Below are 17392 nucleotides of genomic sequence, written 5' to 3' on the forward strand. Positions count from 1 at the left end.
TTGTTACAAGTACACGGGCCCAAGGCCAGATTTCCAATAAGCAATGCACAATGAAAACAAAGTATCAAACCCAAACATGTTTGTTGATGCCGAGTCTGCAGTCACCAAGGGCTGCCCCGTCCATAGCACCTTCCAGAGTCACACTTCGCGTGCAATCCACCCGTCCCTGGCACTACGGATCACGCCGTGCCAGTCCTAGAGATGGGGCACCCTCACGGAGTTGACTCGGTGAATGGAAGAGGAGTCCAGACATAGGAGAGCAGGAGAATTCCTCATTCTTCGCGATGAAAATCTTCTGGAGCCACCGTACAGCCAGTAGGAAGAGTGAAACAACCTGGGCCACTTGTAGGAAATGCGTATGTCCTAAATCCACGCGGATAACCCCACTGGTTTGACCTGCTATACCTGCTATACCTGCTGCTGTACCTGCTGTACCTGCTGTACGACCAGAATCAGCAAATAATGAAGGTATTGTACCTGCTGTACCTGCTGGTGTACCTGCTGTACCTGCTGTACGACCAGAATCAGCAATTAATGAAGGTACTGTACCTGCTGTACCTGCTGTACCTGCTGGTGTACTTGCTGTACCTGCTGTACGACCCAAAATCAGCAATTAATGAAGGTACTGTACCTGCTGTACCTGCTGTACGACCAGAATCAGCAATTAATGAAGGTACTGTACCTGCTGTACCTGCTGGTGTACCTGCTGTACCTGCTGTACGACCAGAATCAGCAATTAATGAAGGTACTGTACCTGCTATACCTGCTGTTGTACCTGCTGTACGACCAGTTTCATGAGAATAATGAGTGCTCCAGCCTGTTTTTCTCTAAATCCCAGCCAACAATTGTGTTTTCTTCCTCCAAAATGCAAGGGAGAGGGCTGGAAGTGAGGCGCCTTCCTCCCATGCAAAAGATTGGGTGTGGAAGGTGGGGTAGGTGGCCAACCCCCACCCCACATGCTATAAAAGGGTGCCCAGGCCAAAAGAGGGTGCCCACACTTATAAAGTGTCCACCTACTTTTAATGAAGTATGAAACCTGTAAGTTATAAGGCTTATAACTTAAAACTCTTATTTAAATAAGGATTTCCCACCTGTTCACACGCCACAAAACCTGTCAGAAGACAAGGCATTCCACGGCTCACGGGAGGGCGTCCCCGACCCCTGAGCTAGACACACATGTCAGGCATGCAAACGAAACCAGTTCACGCGAAAACATTTCAAAGGCAGGCAAACATGAGTGCACAATGCAACATTGTTAAAGGATAATCTCCGTTCATGTACTTGCACAATACTTGACATTTCCGGGCACAAACAGGCCCACCGGAAAGTCAATTCCAGGTACACACACAGTGTACAATCCACCCGTCCCTGGCACTACGAATCACGCCGTGCCAGTCCTAGCGGTGGTAATCCAGAAACATACACCGTGTGCAATCCACCCGTCCCTGGCACTACGAATCACGCCGTGCCAGTCCTAGCGATGGAGCACCACTACGGAGTATGCTCATCCAGAGCCCAAAGCTCACACAAGAAGATAAGAGGACCATTAGATAGCTCAATGGTGACATCTCCCCGTCTTCTAAACAGTTGTCCGCAACTGAAAAGCTTCCAAATAGTCATGGAGAAGCTGCGGATAATCTTTGAAGTAGTCCTCATCAACCCACTTAGCATCAATGGGGAGATAGTTCTTGAACTTCACCAAATAGCGTCTTACAAGCTTGCCTGCAGATAGCTTACGCTCTTTATGAAACACAATCTGCTCTGGTTGCAAAATCTCTTCCAACTCATCCACTTCTGGTGGATCCTCAATGATAGGAAGACTTGGTTCCGGACCCACATACTTTCGTAAGAGGCTAACATGGAAAGCATTATGTATCTTCCAATGAGATGGCAATGCTAAACGAAAAGCAACTTCATTGATCTGCTCAATGACCTTGAAAGGCCCATAATACCTGGATGAGAGCTTGGGAAACATCCTCTCCTTACCAGATCTCTTACGGAGTCTAGCTTTTTCGAATTTCAGCAATACCCAATCATTTACCTTGACATCCAAATGCTTTCTATGCTTGTCTGCAGCCTTCTTATGCTTCTCTTGAGAACGGGCTATGGCTGTCCGTACCTGTGCAAAGGCAACATCCAAGTCCCTGACAAAGTCATCAGCAGCAAAAATCTCATCCTTAGTACGTAGGATGGGAGGCAATACCACTTTGCCATAAACTGTCTCAAAGGGAGCCTTCCCAGTAGAAGCATGCACCGTGTTATTGTATGCAAACTCCACAAGTGGCAAATAATTTTCCCACAAAGTCTTCTGATCAGCTACATAGCATTTGAGAAGGTCCAATACGGCTGAATTTGCTGCTTCACTTTGACCATCGGTTTGAGGATGAAAAGCGGATGAAAAATTCAGCTTTGTGCCCATATTGTCAAAAAGTGCTCTCCAGAAGAGACTGGTAGTTCGAGGATCACGGTCACCCACAATAGATTTAGGCATACCATGATGCTTGAATACCTGAGATAAGAAAACTTTTGCCATATGATCTGCCTTGATCGTTTTCTTGACCGGCAAGAAATGAGCTTGCTTGCTAAACCGATCAACGATAGTCCATATAGCATCATTACCTTGCTGAGTGCGAGGCAAATCCATGATGAAATCCATAGCTATACTCTCCCATGGCTGCGAGGGAATAGGCAATGGTAGAAGCAATCCCGGAGACTTCTGACGATCAAACTTGACCTTTTGGCAAATGAGGCAAGCACGTACATAAGCCTCAATGTCCTTCCTCATCCCTGGCCAAAAGAAGTAGCGTTCAACCATATGAGTAGTAGGTAGAATACCTCTATGTCCTGCATACGGTGGAGCATGACATTCTTCCAACACTTTTTGCCTCAAATCTGTGAGCACACAAAGGCAATTATCTTTAAGGAGATACCCATCTTTGATCACATATGATGCATGAGTATGACCAGCCACCAAATCAGGCCATAAATCTGAAAAATCAGCATCTATATGGTACTTATTTTGCATAGACGACAAGTCTCCATGAGAGGCAATTGAGATAGAAGCTACATACGGCTTTCGAGACAATGCATCGGCCACCACATTCTTCTTTCCCGGTGTATGCACAATCTGAAAATGAAACATAGAGAGGAAATTTGCCATCCGCATATGCTTCTCTGAGAGCTTAGTTTGTGTGAGAAAATATCGTAAGCTTTGGTTGTCGGTCTTCACCATAAACTCTGCACCCAAAAGATAGTGCTTCCAAATGGTCAATGCATGAATCACTGCCAATAGCTCCTTCTCATAGATCCCCAAAGAAAGCTCCGTATCACGCAAACGGCGGCTCTCAAATGCCACGGGGTGTCCTTCCTGGTTTAGGACAGCACCTAAACAATCTCCACAAGCATCACATTCCACAAAGAATGGCTTGTGCAAGTCAGGAATGATCAACACGGGCCCAGATATGATTGCATCCTTTAGTGAATAGAAAGCTTTGCTTTCCAATGAAGTCCACTGAAAGGAGACTTTCTTCTTTGTCAACTGATGAAGAGGGGCAGCTATCAAAGCAAAATGCCATATGAACCGTCTATAGTATGAGCATAACCCAAGAAAACTACGAACCTCATGCACTGACTTGAGTTCAGGCCAATTCTTGATAGCCTCAATCTTGGCGGGATCCATTCGTATGCCATCTTGAGAAACAATATGCCCAAGATAATGAATTTCGGAGAGGAAGAACTCACTCTTCTTAGCATTGATGTGAAGTCTATGCTTTCGGAGTTCTTCAAAGACTATGGCCAAATGCTTTCTGTGCTCTTCTTCACTCTTGGAATAAACCAAGATGTCATCGAAGAAAACTCCAGTGAACGATCGATGATCTCTAAAAATCCTGTCCATCATACGGTTAAAAGTGGCAGGAGCATTTGTAAGACCGAAAGGCATAACAAGATACTCGTACAAACCAAATGCTGTCCTGAAGGCGGTCTTATGCACATCCTCTGGTACTACCCGTACTTGATGATATCCACTCTTCAAATCAATTCGGCTGAAATATGCCGAGCCATCCAATCTATCCAAAATATCATCAATACGAGGAATAGGAAACCTATTCTTGATAGTTAGTTTATTTAGAGCCCGATAATCCACACACATACGATAAGAGAGATCCTTCTTCTGCACTAGAAGTACGGGAGAGCAATACGGTGAAGAGCTAGGGCGGATCAAACCTTTTTGCATGAGCTCATTGACTTGCTTCATGATCTCCTCATGCTGTGATGCACTCACACGGTATGCCGGCCTATTTGGTGGAGAACTGCCAGGCACAAGGTCTATACGATGATCCTCCGGCCGTGGTGGTGGTAGCTCCCCTGGAAGTGAATCTGTAAAGCAATCTTCATATTGTTTCAAAAATTCCAGCCTATCACATGTGAGAGAATCAAGAGAATGATCAACATGGTGTACTCTATCACGAACAAAAATCATGTACGAGCAAAGACCCTTTCTCATGGCTTTATTTATTTGAATGTGGGATACAATAGGGATAGAATTCCCTTCCACACCGGCATCAATAACATGCTCTTTGCCCCTATGCATAAATGTGATCCGGTTGGTCTTGTAAGCCTTGCGAGGATCAAGACGGGAGTGCCAAGGCTTTCCAAGCAATACATCACACCCATTTAATGGTGCAATGAGGAAGTTCTCATGGTCCAAATATCCCTGAATATGCATGCGAAGCTTGCCAATAAGGGGTGTGACCTTGACTTGCTTGCCAACAAATGCACTTCCGGCCTCAATCTCCGGTCCCATGTCATCCACACTAATGCCCAATGCTGTAGCCATTTCCAATGATATGAAGTTGTCCGTGGCACAATCATCAAACATAAATAATGCAGGTTGATCTTTGAGCTGTCCCCATGCCTTGCATACCATCCTATCCAAAGCATCATGGGCTGTCCCCCCTTGTACATCGGGCACCATATGCACATTAACCTTGGTTTCCTTTGCATCCTCTTTGCCTGCTTTCTTTGGGCATTGCCGGACCATGTGATCTTTACTACCACAAGAAAAGCACTTACCGTCACGTATATATTGCACCCTTTGTTCCGGAGTAAGTCCATAGTTAGGCCTTTTGTTGGGACGCTTCTTCTCTGAGGTACTTTCAGCTTTTGGAGCTCCCTTAACTTCATTGGAGTCCCTTTTTGGTGGCTGTCCACCCTTATGCAGATTTGGGACAGCCTTGTCCTTCCCCTTTTGAGCATGTCCATCTCTATAATTTTGCTTCAGCTTTTGCTCCAATTGTTCGGTGGCCAAAGCAGCTGAAATGAGCTGTTGTAGAGTGTGGTTTGGGTACAACTCCAAGCCCGATTGGTAAACCGGTTGGAGTCCCGATTCAAACTTTCTCTTGCGTTCCTCATCATTTACCTGCATAATAGGGGAAACTTCCAAGAGTGTTTTCCAAAACTTGGATACATAAGCATGAACTGACTCACCTTCATTCTGCTTAACCCAATCCCACTTCTTGCGGATGTTCTTCTTGGCATTAGGGGGTAAGAATTGGGCATAGAATCTAGTTTTGAATTCAGCCCAAGTGTCCACGGGAGTGCCTGAGAGCTTTTCTGCAAGCCACCAATGAGCGGCCGTGCCCTTCAAGAACATGCTGGCATGCCTCACCTTGGACTTTTCTGAAAAATCCTCATCACTAAAAGCAATGTCAAATCGGGAAACAAATGACATAACCTTGGAAGCATCAAACTCACCATGATATGTCTCGAACTTGACGGATTTGTCCCCGGCTTTGAATTCCTTTTGCTTATGAACATGATGCTCATAATCCCCATGAGTCCTCTTGATTCCACGTTCATGTGGATCAGCCCTGGCATCCATAGATGCTCCTGCATACCTAGGTGGCATACGTGGACGTGAACCATGTGCTGTACCTGCATGCATGTGTGTAGCCCCACCACTTTCTCTTGCAGCATAAGCATGATCCGGAGAGGATGTGGAGATGGGAGCATGAAGAAATGGCTCTTCATGGGAGAGTTCAACAGGTAAAGTAGTAGTACGGGGATGTCGGTGCTCTCTAAGCCCATGAGAAACCTGCAATGATGAAGAATGAGGCTTGTAACGATCATCTCTAGAAGTAATGTTACCTTCATAGGCATGGCTATGCCTCCCATATAAGGTAGAATCACGTCGGGATGTAATGGAAGGCTCCTCTTTGTGGACAGCAGATTTCAGCTTTGGAGAGGCTATCCCAGGCATGTCCACCAATGGAGATCTCTTTATAACAAGCTCCCCATCCTGGCCCTGCAATACATCACCCTTATCCACTAAGAATGAAAGAGCTAGCTCACGAGGTTTCAGCCCTGATCCACGAGCCAAAGCTTCAAAGTCTTGAAAGACGGTTGCCTCCTTTTTCTTTGCATCTAGCACTTGTTGAATGTGTGGGTCCTCACGTAGGCTGGCCAATTCCATCTCCCTAGCATGGAGAAGCTCTCGCATACGCTGAATTTCTGCATTCATGGCACTTGGCTCTTGCTCTTGCTCCTGCATTTTCTCCTTGCCACGGGACGGCTGTCCCAACCATACATGATCACGGGCATAAGGCATCCGTCCACTTGCTTGTGTTCCACTGGAGTGCCCCTTTGAATTTGGCACTTCCCTGCTACTTGCTTGGCTAGCCATAATAAGAGTAAAGTCACTAATGGAGAGTGGTCAGGAAGCCTTTGGATCGTCTCCCAATGTAGAAAAAGGAAGATCCGTGCTCTGATACCACTGAAACGAGACCCAAGCAGGGGTCACCCCTTCCTGGACTCACTTCTCCAGTTAGCACTTTATTATACACTCTTAAAAGACAATAGCACAAGACAAAATAGCAAAAAGTAATTAACAACTCTGAGCATAGATAGATGACACCACACTGAGGCCGGAACGGCCGGCCCCCCCCCAAGGAAATGATATTATTACTTGGGAGAATTTGTTACAAGTACACGGGCCCAAGGCCAGATTTCCAATAAGCAATGCACAATGAAAACAAAGTATCAAACCCAAACATGTTTGTTGATGCCGAGTCTGCAGTCACCAAGGGCTGCCCCGTCCATAGCACCTTCCAGAGTCACACTTCGCGTGCAATCCACCCGTCCCTGGCACTACGGATCACGCCGTGCCAGTCCTAGCGATGGGGCACCCTCACGGAGTTGACTCGGTGAATGGAAGAGGAGTCCAGACATAGGAGAGCAGGAGAATTCCTCATTCTTCGCGATGAAAATCTTCTGGAGCCACCGTACAGCCAGTAGGAAGAGTGAAACAACCTGGGCCACTTGTAGGAAATGCGTATGTCCTAAATCCACGCGGATAACCCCACTGGTTTGACCTGCTATACCTGCTGTACCTGCTGCTGTACCTGCTGTACCTGCTGTACGACCAGAATCAGCAAATAATGAAGGTATTGTACCTGCTGTACCTGCTGGTGTACCTGCTGTACCTACTGTACGACCAGAATCAGCAATTAATGAAGGTACTGTACCTGCTGTACCTGCTGTACCTGTTGGTGTACTTGCTGTACCTACTGTACGACCCAAAATCAGCAATTAATGAAGGTACTGTACCTGCTGTACCTGCTGGTGTACCTGCTGTACCTGCTGCACGACCAGAATCAGCAATTAATGAAGGTACTGTACCTGCTGTACCTGTTGGTGTACCTGCTGTACCTGCTGTACGACCAGAATCAGCAATTAATGAAGGTACTATACCTGCTGTACCTGCTGTTGTACCTGCTGTACGACCAGTTTCATGAGAATAATGAGTGCTCCAGCCTGTTTTTCTCTAAATCCCAGCCAACAATTGTGTTTTCTTCCTCCAAAATGCAAGGGAGAGGGCTGGAAGTGAGGCGCCTTCCTCCCATGCAAAAGATTGGGTGTGGTAGGTGGGGTAGGTGGCCAACCCCCACCCCACATGCTATAAAAGGGTGCCCAGGCCAAAAGAGGGTGCCCACACTTATAAAGTGTCCACCTACTTTTAATGAAGTATGAAACCTGTAAGTTATAAGGCTTATAACTTAAAACTCTTATTTAAATAAGGATTTCCCACCTGTTCACACGCCACAAAACCTGTCAGAAGACAAGGCATTCCACGGCTCACGGGAGGGCGTCCCCGACCCCTGAGCTAGACACACATGTCAGGCATGCAAACGAAACCAGTTCACGCGAAAACATTTCAAAGGCAGGCAAACATGAGTGCACAATGCAACATTGTTAAAGGATAATCTCCGTTCATGTACTTGCACAATACTTGACATTTCCGGGCACAAACAGGCCCACCGGAAAGTCAATTCCAGGTACACACACAGTGTACAATCCACCCGTCCCTGGCACTACGAATCACGCCGTGCCAGTCCTAGCGGTGGTAATCCAGAAACATACACCGTGTGCAATCCACCCGTCCCTGGCACTACGAATCACGCCGTGCCAGTCCTAGCGATGGAGCACCACTACGGAGTATGCTCATCCAGAGCCCAAAGCTCACACAAGAAGATAAGAGGACCATTAGATAGCTCAATGGTGACACGCACTATGGGCAGAACAAATCAAAGAGAAAAGTACAAAATCAAAAGATCAAGGTGGCTGATGTGATGCATGAAGAATCAGCCACTCTGGCACAGCATAGTGCCATACCATGAAGCCCCTGTCAAAATGAAAGAACAGTGAAGACCGCCCCCAAGTATGAAGAAAATCAAATCTCCGCTGTTGTGTAGCTCTAGAATCCCCCTGTGAAGCATCCCACTCACTACAGAGAGAGCGCAGTAACTCGGACCAAATGATATGCAAGGTGTCCTCTGCAGAGGAAGGCTCGTGACTAAGAACATGCATGCATCGAACCTTCCAAATACACCACAGTGTGATAAAAGCAATAGTGGCAACAATAGGCTCCCTACTCTGGTCAGCAGCATCGCGAACTAATACGGGAATCATGGAAAGTGAACTCCCATAATAAGTCGCAAGGGCCAGTAAATAAACGGGGTATGTAGGCTCCCCTCGAAGAAAAGGTGTGGGCCAGAGAACTGCAGAAGCTAGGAGACTGCACCCCACGTGACATAGCCCTAACAAACACCCACACGAGAGAGTAGGCAAATAGATCTCCAGATCGGCTGCACCTGAGCACAAGTCCAAAAGCAGTGTCTGTGTGACTCTGGCAAGTGAGCGATGCAACGTAAACAAGAAGAAGCATGACCCATCTGTGCTGACCAGGTCCCAATAGCCAACCCAGCATGAGCTACCATCCACATTGACTCAGAACTTACATGTGAATGCATGGGAAAGGCCAAAATGCAGCCATGAGCGCATTCTAATAGCTGCCTGTAGTCATGTGTGAGAAATATAGCTCTGCCAATCGGTACTGAGTACTCCAAAAAGGAAACTACAGGGTCTGATGAAAGAACAGCTGGCCATAACCACTCTCCAGGATCCCAAGACAACCCAGACAATGGACACCCCTCCCAAATCCACAACAATGTCCAAAGAACAATCTCGTCCAGCTCAATCTGTGGATCAACTCTTTGTACCTTGCCTTTGGAACCAACAACGTGGATGCGATGCCAATCGCAAAGGTCAAAGGGGAGGCAGAATCTGAATGCAATAATTTGAAATCATGAAGAACCGCAAAGAGAATATCACCATGACGGGCCTAGGATGGCAGAGAGTCTGTCGTCTCGAAAAAGCCCACCACCTTGCCAAAAAAGATTTGACTCTCCATCTGAGGATCTGCCTCAATCCAATGCTGTGGGATAGCAGTATCAATCTCCTGCATATGAGAAACAACACCCTTGCCAATAGAGTAAGTGGTGGCTATCAAATTTGTATCAAGGCATCGAGCGGCCAGCCAAGACTGTAAAGATGCCGCAGGGCCCCTGGCCCAAGCTGCCCAATCTATGTGATTACGTAAGCCCAACTGTCGACCCTCTACATCTAGAACCCTGGGATTCCAGATGAGAGGCCGACGCTCAATCTCCTCTGTAAGGACCGAGTGCCGATGAATAATGCACTTGCGCAGAGCATGCCAGACCCGAGAATGAAACGCAAGAAGTAAGATCGTGAGAGCTGCATCACTCAAAATGAATCTATAAGGAGCCCAGTCACCTCCCCTAGCGGGGGTCGAGTGCAAAACTGCATGGCGAAGAAAAGATTTCCAAGGCTCGTTCCCACGGAACATTCCCCGAATGATAAATAAGAGCTCTACTCTGTATATCAGGATCAATGATACCCAAACCTCCCTGCGACCGAGGCAAAATGCATGTGTGCCGAGCAACCCGAGCTCTAGTGTCATGGGAACCATCAGATCCAGTCTAGAAATAGTTGCGCACCAAGCGCCTGAGCCTAGAGATCACACCAGGGTGCAGCATCCAACACGAGGCAATGTACCTGATTCACCACAAGAGCCCATCTAGCCAGAGATAAATGATAAGCTGGCCAATGAGTGAGCTTCTTGCGGATGGAATCAAGTACCGGGAAGAACTGCTGGGCGGACTCACATCCAGGCCAATCTGAAATCCCAAATATCTGCATGATTCACCAGGCTGCAACCATGATGAATCCATCTGTTGTCTGTGCCAACAAGAATACCCGATGATTTATTCCAGTTGACACGACCGCCGCTAGCAACATAGAACCTGTCAATCATACCTCGTACTCTATCACGCGTATCCTCAGAGAACTCCGTGATCAAAAGAGTGTCATCTGCCTACTCTAAATCCAGTAGCTCAGTCTGCTGCCCCGCAGCGATCGGCAGATGCAAGCCGGGAATGCGAGTGGACTGAGTGCACAAATAGGATGACAGGGCCTCTGCAAAGAATAAGAACAAGGAAGGAGCAAGAGGGAAACCCTGTCTGACCAATCTGCCCAAGGAGGAGTGGCAGCTAACAAAACCTCCAATGGTGACCGCACTGGTCGCGGAGCGGTAGAGACCTGAGATGCCTCTAATCCATCCGTCTGGAAAGCCCAATCTGGCGAGGGTACCCTCTAGGAAATCCCTGCCGACTCTATCATAGGCCTTCTCAAAATCGAGGAGGACTACCAAACGCTGAGAAGAAGACTTGACCCATTCGGCTGCAGCTTAAAAAGTAAACACATTATCAAGTATGCACATGTCCTGTATGAAAGCTGTCGGAGATCCATGAATGAGTAAAGGCATAAAAGGCTTCAACCGAGCCGAAATCAAATGAGCCATAAGCTTGTAGGAGGAGGAAAGCAAAGTAATAGGTCTCCACTATCGTAGCAAAGTAGGGTCCCCCCCTTTGGGGATAAGTGCAATCAATCCAGATGTCATAGGATGGGGGCATGCTACCAGTATCAAACATTTGCTGTAAACCAAGGAGCAAGGGTCGGTGCAGCAACTCCCAGTACTCTAGAAAAAACTGCCCGGTGAGACCATTATCTCCTAGGCAAGAGGAGGCATCCAAGGAGCCGACTGCAGCCCGAAGCTCTATATCCGTGAACGGACGCATAAGGGAAGCAGACATGTCTGGGGTGACTACCATAGGCACATGAGACCAGACCTCATCTCTAGCATCAGCAATCTCAAAAAAGAGTCTCAAAATAATCAGCTGCCAAGGCTAAAACTGCATCGGGCTGTGAGTACAATACCCCATCCGAGTGCCTGATGGCTCTCAAGCAAGAACCAGAGGGGCGCTCTTGAAAGGTGGCAAAGAAGTCCTTGTTCATAGTATCAGCTTTGGTAATCCACTGAGAGACCGAAGCATGATAAGTGAACTCAGCCCTTCTTTCCAAAACTAGAGAGAGCTCTGCCCTAGCCTCACTCTCCTCCTGAGCAAGATAGGAATCCTGTGAGTGCTGCTCCTATAGCCGATGAATAGAGGCAAGGCAAATATGGAGGCCCTGCTCACTGGCAGTCAAGAAACGTCTCCGCGCAATCGCATGATGACGACACGTCTCACTAGAGACAGCAAGGCAATCCAAAATAAAATGTGCGTAGTCTAAGGGGGGGACCTCAGGAGAAATACGTCAGATGTCCTCCAGTTGGATATGCAAAGTGTTAGAAGACAAAACCACATCTGGAATCCTGCAACCCCAGTGAGGAGCATCCGGCCTCTGAGCTACAATGCGGATAGAGACAGGAGCATGATTTGAAAGCGCAGTGCCTGGCCATATCATCATAGAACCACCAATCCTAGATGCCCATGCACCAATGTAGAAGCGATCCAATCTCTCCAATAGCCGACTGGCCTGTCTACGAAAACCCCATGAAAATCGAAGGTACCCTTTGTGTGCAGAAAAAAGACTACTCATGGCACGCATCTGAAAGTCTCAAAGCAAACAGGAACCTGTCCCAAGCATCAATCTCAACTGTAGCAATCTCAAACAAATGAGGAGTGTCAGCACGATAGTCAGAGGGAGATTTAAGGTTATTGAAATCCCCTCCCACTATCCAAGAGTCCACAGGTGGCAATACATCCACAATCTCATGCCAGAAATCTGCTCTCAGACGAGCATCCGTAGGCGCATAAACACATAATAAACCAATCAACTGATCACCAATCTGCATCGAAACCCATATGCATCTACCAGTAATCAATGTCCCGTGGTCCCTAACACGAGATCCAGCGCGGGCCCACCAAGAAGCAACACCTCCACTGCAAGACATCACTCCCGTGGCAGGCTCCCAAAAAGTGTTCGAGTTGCCTGGGAGAATCTTCCCACAGGATTGTGTGTCTGCCAGGGAGAGTTTGTGCTTCTGCACAAATAAAACATCCACCTCACCAGCCACATATCTGTGCAAATCCTGTCTCAAAAGAAGTTTCCTCGCACCACACTGGCGAGAGCTATGTAACCCATTGGTGTTCCAAGTGACAATATGCAAGTCCATCATAACAGTAAAGACCACAGCAAGCATACATCATTGGCAACCCACAATGAGCATACATCTAGTAACCCACAATGAGCATACATCTAACTGCGCTGGGCCGCTGGCGCTTGGCCTCTGGCCGAGAAACTAGCTGATCAAACCTCCCTGAGTCTGGAGGAAGCAGAAAGATGTCTCCCCCAGGTCTAAAATCAAGTGTCGAGCTAAACCATCTCTACACATATGGTTGAGAGCATCTGAGGGCCTTGCAGATTCTCTTCACTGACCACTGAAGAGTTTTCGAGGGAGGGGACCAGGAGTCTGCAAAACAGAAGAGCACTGGTAAGACATATCTACAAAGACCATTCTCTCATTTCGCCCTACCAATGCAGTGGGTGATCTGGAAGAGTGAGATATCAGCTACAAGTGCAGGTGCCCAGTGAGACGCTGCAAAATCTGAGTGCATGTGAAAGAAAGGGCCGAATCCTCTGACTAGTCCTCCTGCTGCCCAGTGAAAGGTAGGAGGAAAGAGAGGAAAGGAATCCTCTCACACTATGGAGCAAGCAGGGTCTGATGACGAGAGCAGTATACTCGGATCTCAAGAGGGCCAGAGTCATCCGCACTAACACCTGCCAAATCAAAAACGCCATGATATAGGTGCACTGTCCATAAATAACTATGAAACCTCCTTCCCCACAGGGGGTGCCTATCTCGGGGCTGGCAAGAGCACCAAGGCCCGAGAGGGCGAAGAAGGAAGTACTGGAAATTCTGTATCCATCGCACCAAACCCAGCAAAAGGAGGAGGTATAGGAGGTCCCAGAGGAGGAGCCGAAACGTGCACCTCCTGCGGTGAAGCAGGAACCAAGGAAAGGCAAAGGTCCTCCTGAGAACCCTCCTCTGACACAATGAAAAGTGAAGGGGCAACCTGCTGCTACTATCTCTGAGCACTAGAAGAGGGTGGGGCATCCCGAGTGACTGGTGCCCTAAAATGATGACGACGATCAACTGTGCGCCAGCCCCCTGTCTCCGGGGGGTGGGTAGCACACGGCTACTAAGGGGTCGCGGCTGCTGCTGCTGCGAAGTGCGACGCGGATGCTGTGCCTGAGCCTGCTATCTGGGGCGTCGAGTAGGGTGAGGCCAATCATGAGCTAAGTGTCCAAAAGACTAGCAGCCCAAGCACTGGTCCGGTCGGCCAGTGATAGATACGCTGGCGAAAGGAGAGTTGTATAATCTGACCATCTATTTTGTATTATCTTGGTCTCATAGGTCATTCTAGACGTTAATATAACATTTCATTTCATTTCTCTCACTTTGGAGGTAATTTCTCTCTTCAGCTATTCAGATGTGAGATGTCAAATAGTGCTTTATTTTTAGAACAATTTTATTTTTGAGTGCTAGCAATACACTTTTAGCCAAAAAGAATAAAAGGAGGGTGAGACCCTCATTGTAGCACATCAAATCTCGCATGAAACCTCATGTTGTACAGTAAGCATGCCATAAATATAAAGTAATACCGAAAGGGGCACCAAGGTTTGAGGCTAGTATCTCTAATGCAGAAGCATGCTAGCTCCCATGTGCAAGTGTTCGTGAAGTTATTTAACGTGTTCTTCTCATTTTTTGAAGTGTTCTTGATCCCCCACCACCCGTTCAAGTTATTGAGGCTGATTTCAACTATACAAGCCGGTCATCTCAAAAGTAAGAGCTGTAAGAGTCCGTTCAAACTGTAACTGCATGCAAAGTGTAACACACAGCCGATGAAACTACTCTATCCACCACTGATAGAGAACCGTAACTGAAGAACACAATCATGCTCACTTGAGGGTGTGCGCATAGTAAACTGAAAGCAAAGAGAATGTTGGTAACGGTGCAAGCTACTTGATGATGACCCTTCATCCTCCCTCGATGACACAATCTTGCTGACTTGAGGGTGTACGCATAGTAAACTGAAAGCAAAGAGAATGTTGTAACAGTGCAAGCTACTTGATGATGACCCTTCGTCTTCCCGCAATGTTACTCTTCATCTGCTCGACGGGTACGGCAAGGCTTGTTGCTGCTAACTGCCTCTTAAGCAATTCTATCACCCCCTGAGTTCTTGACTTGTGAGTCCGAAAAACAAAGGGTTCTTTATACAGGTTTGGTTTTTGAGTTCTAGATCGAGCAAGATCAAAAATCAAAAACTGGAAAATCAATAACTCACCAAAAATGAGTGCTTTTGGTGAGAAATTGACCCCAAACCTATAAAGTATCAAAACCCCTTATTTTCTACATGAAATTTCATGATTCTAAGATTCTGAATGGATGCCTATGTGGCTCGTCTAGAGACCTAGAGACTCTCGCAGACGGCATAGGGCAACTTTAAAAAGTGGCCTAAATGCAAGCAGGTTTCTAGGTACTGTGGTGTGCACTAACATGCACCTTGCTGGTGACGGTAACCTGCGCGTCGAGAGGTGGTGCATGTAACACGAAGCATTTGGGCTTCCATTTCAACCACATCTGAAGTGGGGGATCTATCTAGTCGGCTTTACTCGCATGTCCAACTCCAAGGTCATCACCACGATCCATGTGTGTGTGTTGGGGGGGGAGGGGGGTTAGGAGGGGGCTATTCATCATGACATGGTTCAGACTACCATACTTAACCAAAAACTCTTTACTAAAAACCAAACATTCACCTAACTCCTAAACAAGCAAAAATAAGAGAATTTTACAACACCTTAATTCTTAAACTAAGCTCAATACTACAAATTAAAGCACTTCACAAACAAAGCACCTGCTCTTGAAGTTGATACTCCTGGCTTTTCTTCCTCTAGCAGGCTTTCTGCCATCTTCATTCTAGATTCCACTAGACGTTCATACTCTTCTTTCAACATTGTTAGTGCATCCGCATAGGCAGGAAGGTTCATGTCATCGATACCAATGAGAGCGCCTTCTTCTATCACGTTGAGGAACTCCTCCAATGGACCAGGACTCACAGCCGGACACCAAAAGACCATGTCAGATGTCTGCCGACCTTTGGCGAAGCAGATGAGACTTTGCCTTCTGACTTTGCAAGTGAATACATTTTCTGAAATGCTCAGCTTTTGTTTTGTCCTTAGATCTTTCACACGTAGGTACTGCTTCTTCGGCATTGATGCTGCAGCTTACAGACATAGACATTACTGACTCTCTCTCTCTCTCTCTCTCTCTCTTCTCACACACACGCACACTCACAACGCATGATCTCTCTCTCTCAAGCGCAGGCTGCAGCTCATACCTGTAACCTACAGAGGTTGGGCACTGGGCAGTGGGAGGAGGGCTGCGGGCAGGCTGGGAGTCAGGACGAGGAGATGGCGCGGCAGTAGCCGGCTCAAGCTTGTTACACAGCACGCTGCAGCAGACACAGTGTTAGCTTCAAGTTTCAACTCAGCTTAAGTTAGGCTTTTTTACACACGGCGCCCCAATCGCAGCCCATTACTGGGGTACTCAAAAAAATACGTTGCCCAACCACACACACCCTCACTTGGGAAAAAACAAAAAAGCAACGTTCGCTTGGAAAAAAAAAAAGGCTGCTGAAAAGGTTACTATTGTCAGTCTGCACGAGTGAAGGTGATGGCGGGAAGAAAAGCTGTTGGAGGAGTGCAAGGGTGCCCAATGTTGGACAGCAAATGTTGGCTGTCCAACTTTAGGCACCACTTGGGCTCGCGTTGGCAGCCCCGTCAGCAGGTGTAGTATATCTCCCAAATCTTTGTCAGATAGCTTCTTTCCAACTATCCCATCTCCAAAGATGGCTGACTCAACAAGAATCTCTTTAGCCAATTTATGTTGCATGGCTTTCGGTCTACCCAAAAAATCTTATTGTACCATCTCTTTTTGACCTTGACCTCATCTAGAGCCATTCTTGTGATTCCTGATGCAACAAGGTGCATATCAGAGCCAGTGTATAGAATTGCTCGTGTTACTTTCTTCCCTATTTGTTCAGAGGGGAAGCACATCACCAAGCACATGGGAGGTGTTGAGCAATAAAAGCACTTCAAAGTATCATAGCTTTCCACATTTCTCCCAGTAGGACCAACTTTTGTCAAACGACCAATCCAATGCGGCTTATTATTCTCCCTTGACCTCTTCAATCCATCACACAGTACATTAGAGCACGCTAAATACCCCCACAGCTTCTAATCCTAATTGTCCCCATGAAACTGGAAACATTGCTTGTCATTTCATCTGTCCACACATGGCCATCAAATTTATTTTCTAGGCCAACCATTCTATTACTAGCCTTGGCAAATGGCAACTCAAACATTATATTCCCATTATATCTTGTAGGGAGCTCTTCAACCTGACGGATTTCTCTGATCAGATCAAATGTGATTTGGAGTGAATTCTGCACAGGCAAAATTTTCAACATCTCAACAACACTCATTGTATCTGAGGTCTCGATGTTGAAAAGGGGCTCCAGTTTTACTCTATCCTCAGTCCCCTTAGCATCAACCAGTAGGTCATCTGTGGAGACTTGTGATGGAATTTTGTGTCCATTAACCACAAAGGTTCTCCCAAACTGAATGTCCA

General features: G+C 47.0%; 2 protein-coding genes and 1 long non-coding RNA gene across 8 annotated transcripts in view; 1 reads left to right on the forward strand and 2 right to left on the reverse strand.

The window, feature by feature from the left end:
* The window catches only part of LOC147626487 (uncharacterized), a 376917-nt gene that overhangs the window by 210439 nt on the left and 149086 nt on the right, over positions 1 to 17392 (reverse strand). Inside the window, exons 1-3 of one of the 5 annotated variants that reach the window (XM_086816554.1) lie at positions 16409 to 16607; positions 16101 to 16214; positions 15618 to 15980 (exon numbers count right to left, since the gene is read on the reverse strand). The exons of 3 other annotated variants lie outside the window; for them this stretch is intronic. In XM_086816554.1, coding sequence (XP_086672680.1) covers positions 15618 to 15975 — 358 coding nt within the window. In that variant the 5' untranslated portion in view covers positions 15976 to 15980; positions 16101 to 16214; positions 16409 to 16607. One more of the 5 variants, XM_086816555.1, reaches the window with a different exon arrangement.
* Positions 1 to 17392, forward strand: part of LOC147626488 (uncharacterized) — a 235916-nt gene that overhangs the window by 118473 nt on the left and 100051 nt on the right. The gene's annotated exons all lie outside the window — the stretch shown is intronic.
* Positions 6946 to 7681, reverse strand: LOC147626490 (uncharacterized). Its single transcript, XR_015268599.1, has 2 exons — positions 7606 to 7681; positions 6946 to 7460 (listed from the first exon to the last, which is right to left on the reverse strand). It is a non-coding gene; the product is annotated as an uncharacterized LOC147626490 (long non-coding RNA).

This window comes from Cibotium barometz, chromosome 22, assembly GCF_041138505.1.
Source record: "Cibotium barometz isolate CiBa-2024 chromosome 22, ASM4113850v1, whole genome shotgun sequence".
Lineage (NCBI taxonomy): Eukaryota > Viridiplantae > Streptophyta > Polypodiopsida > Cyatheales > Cibotiaceae > Cibotium > Cibotium barometz.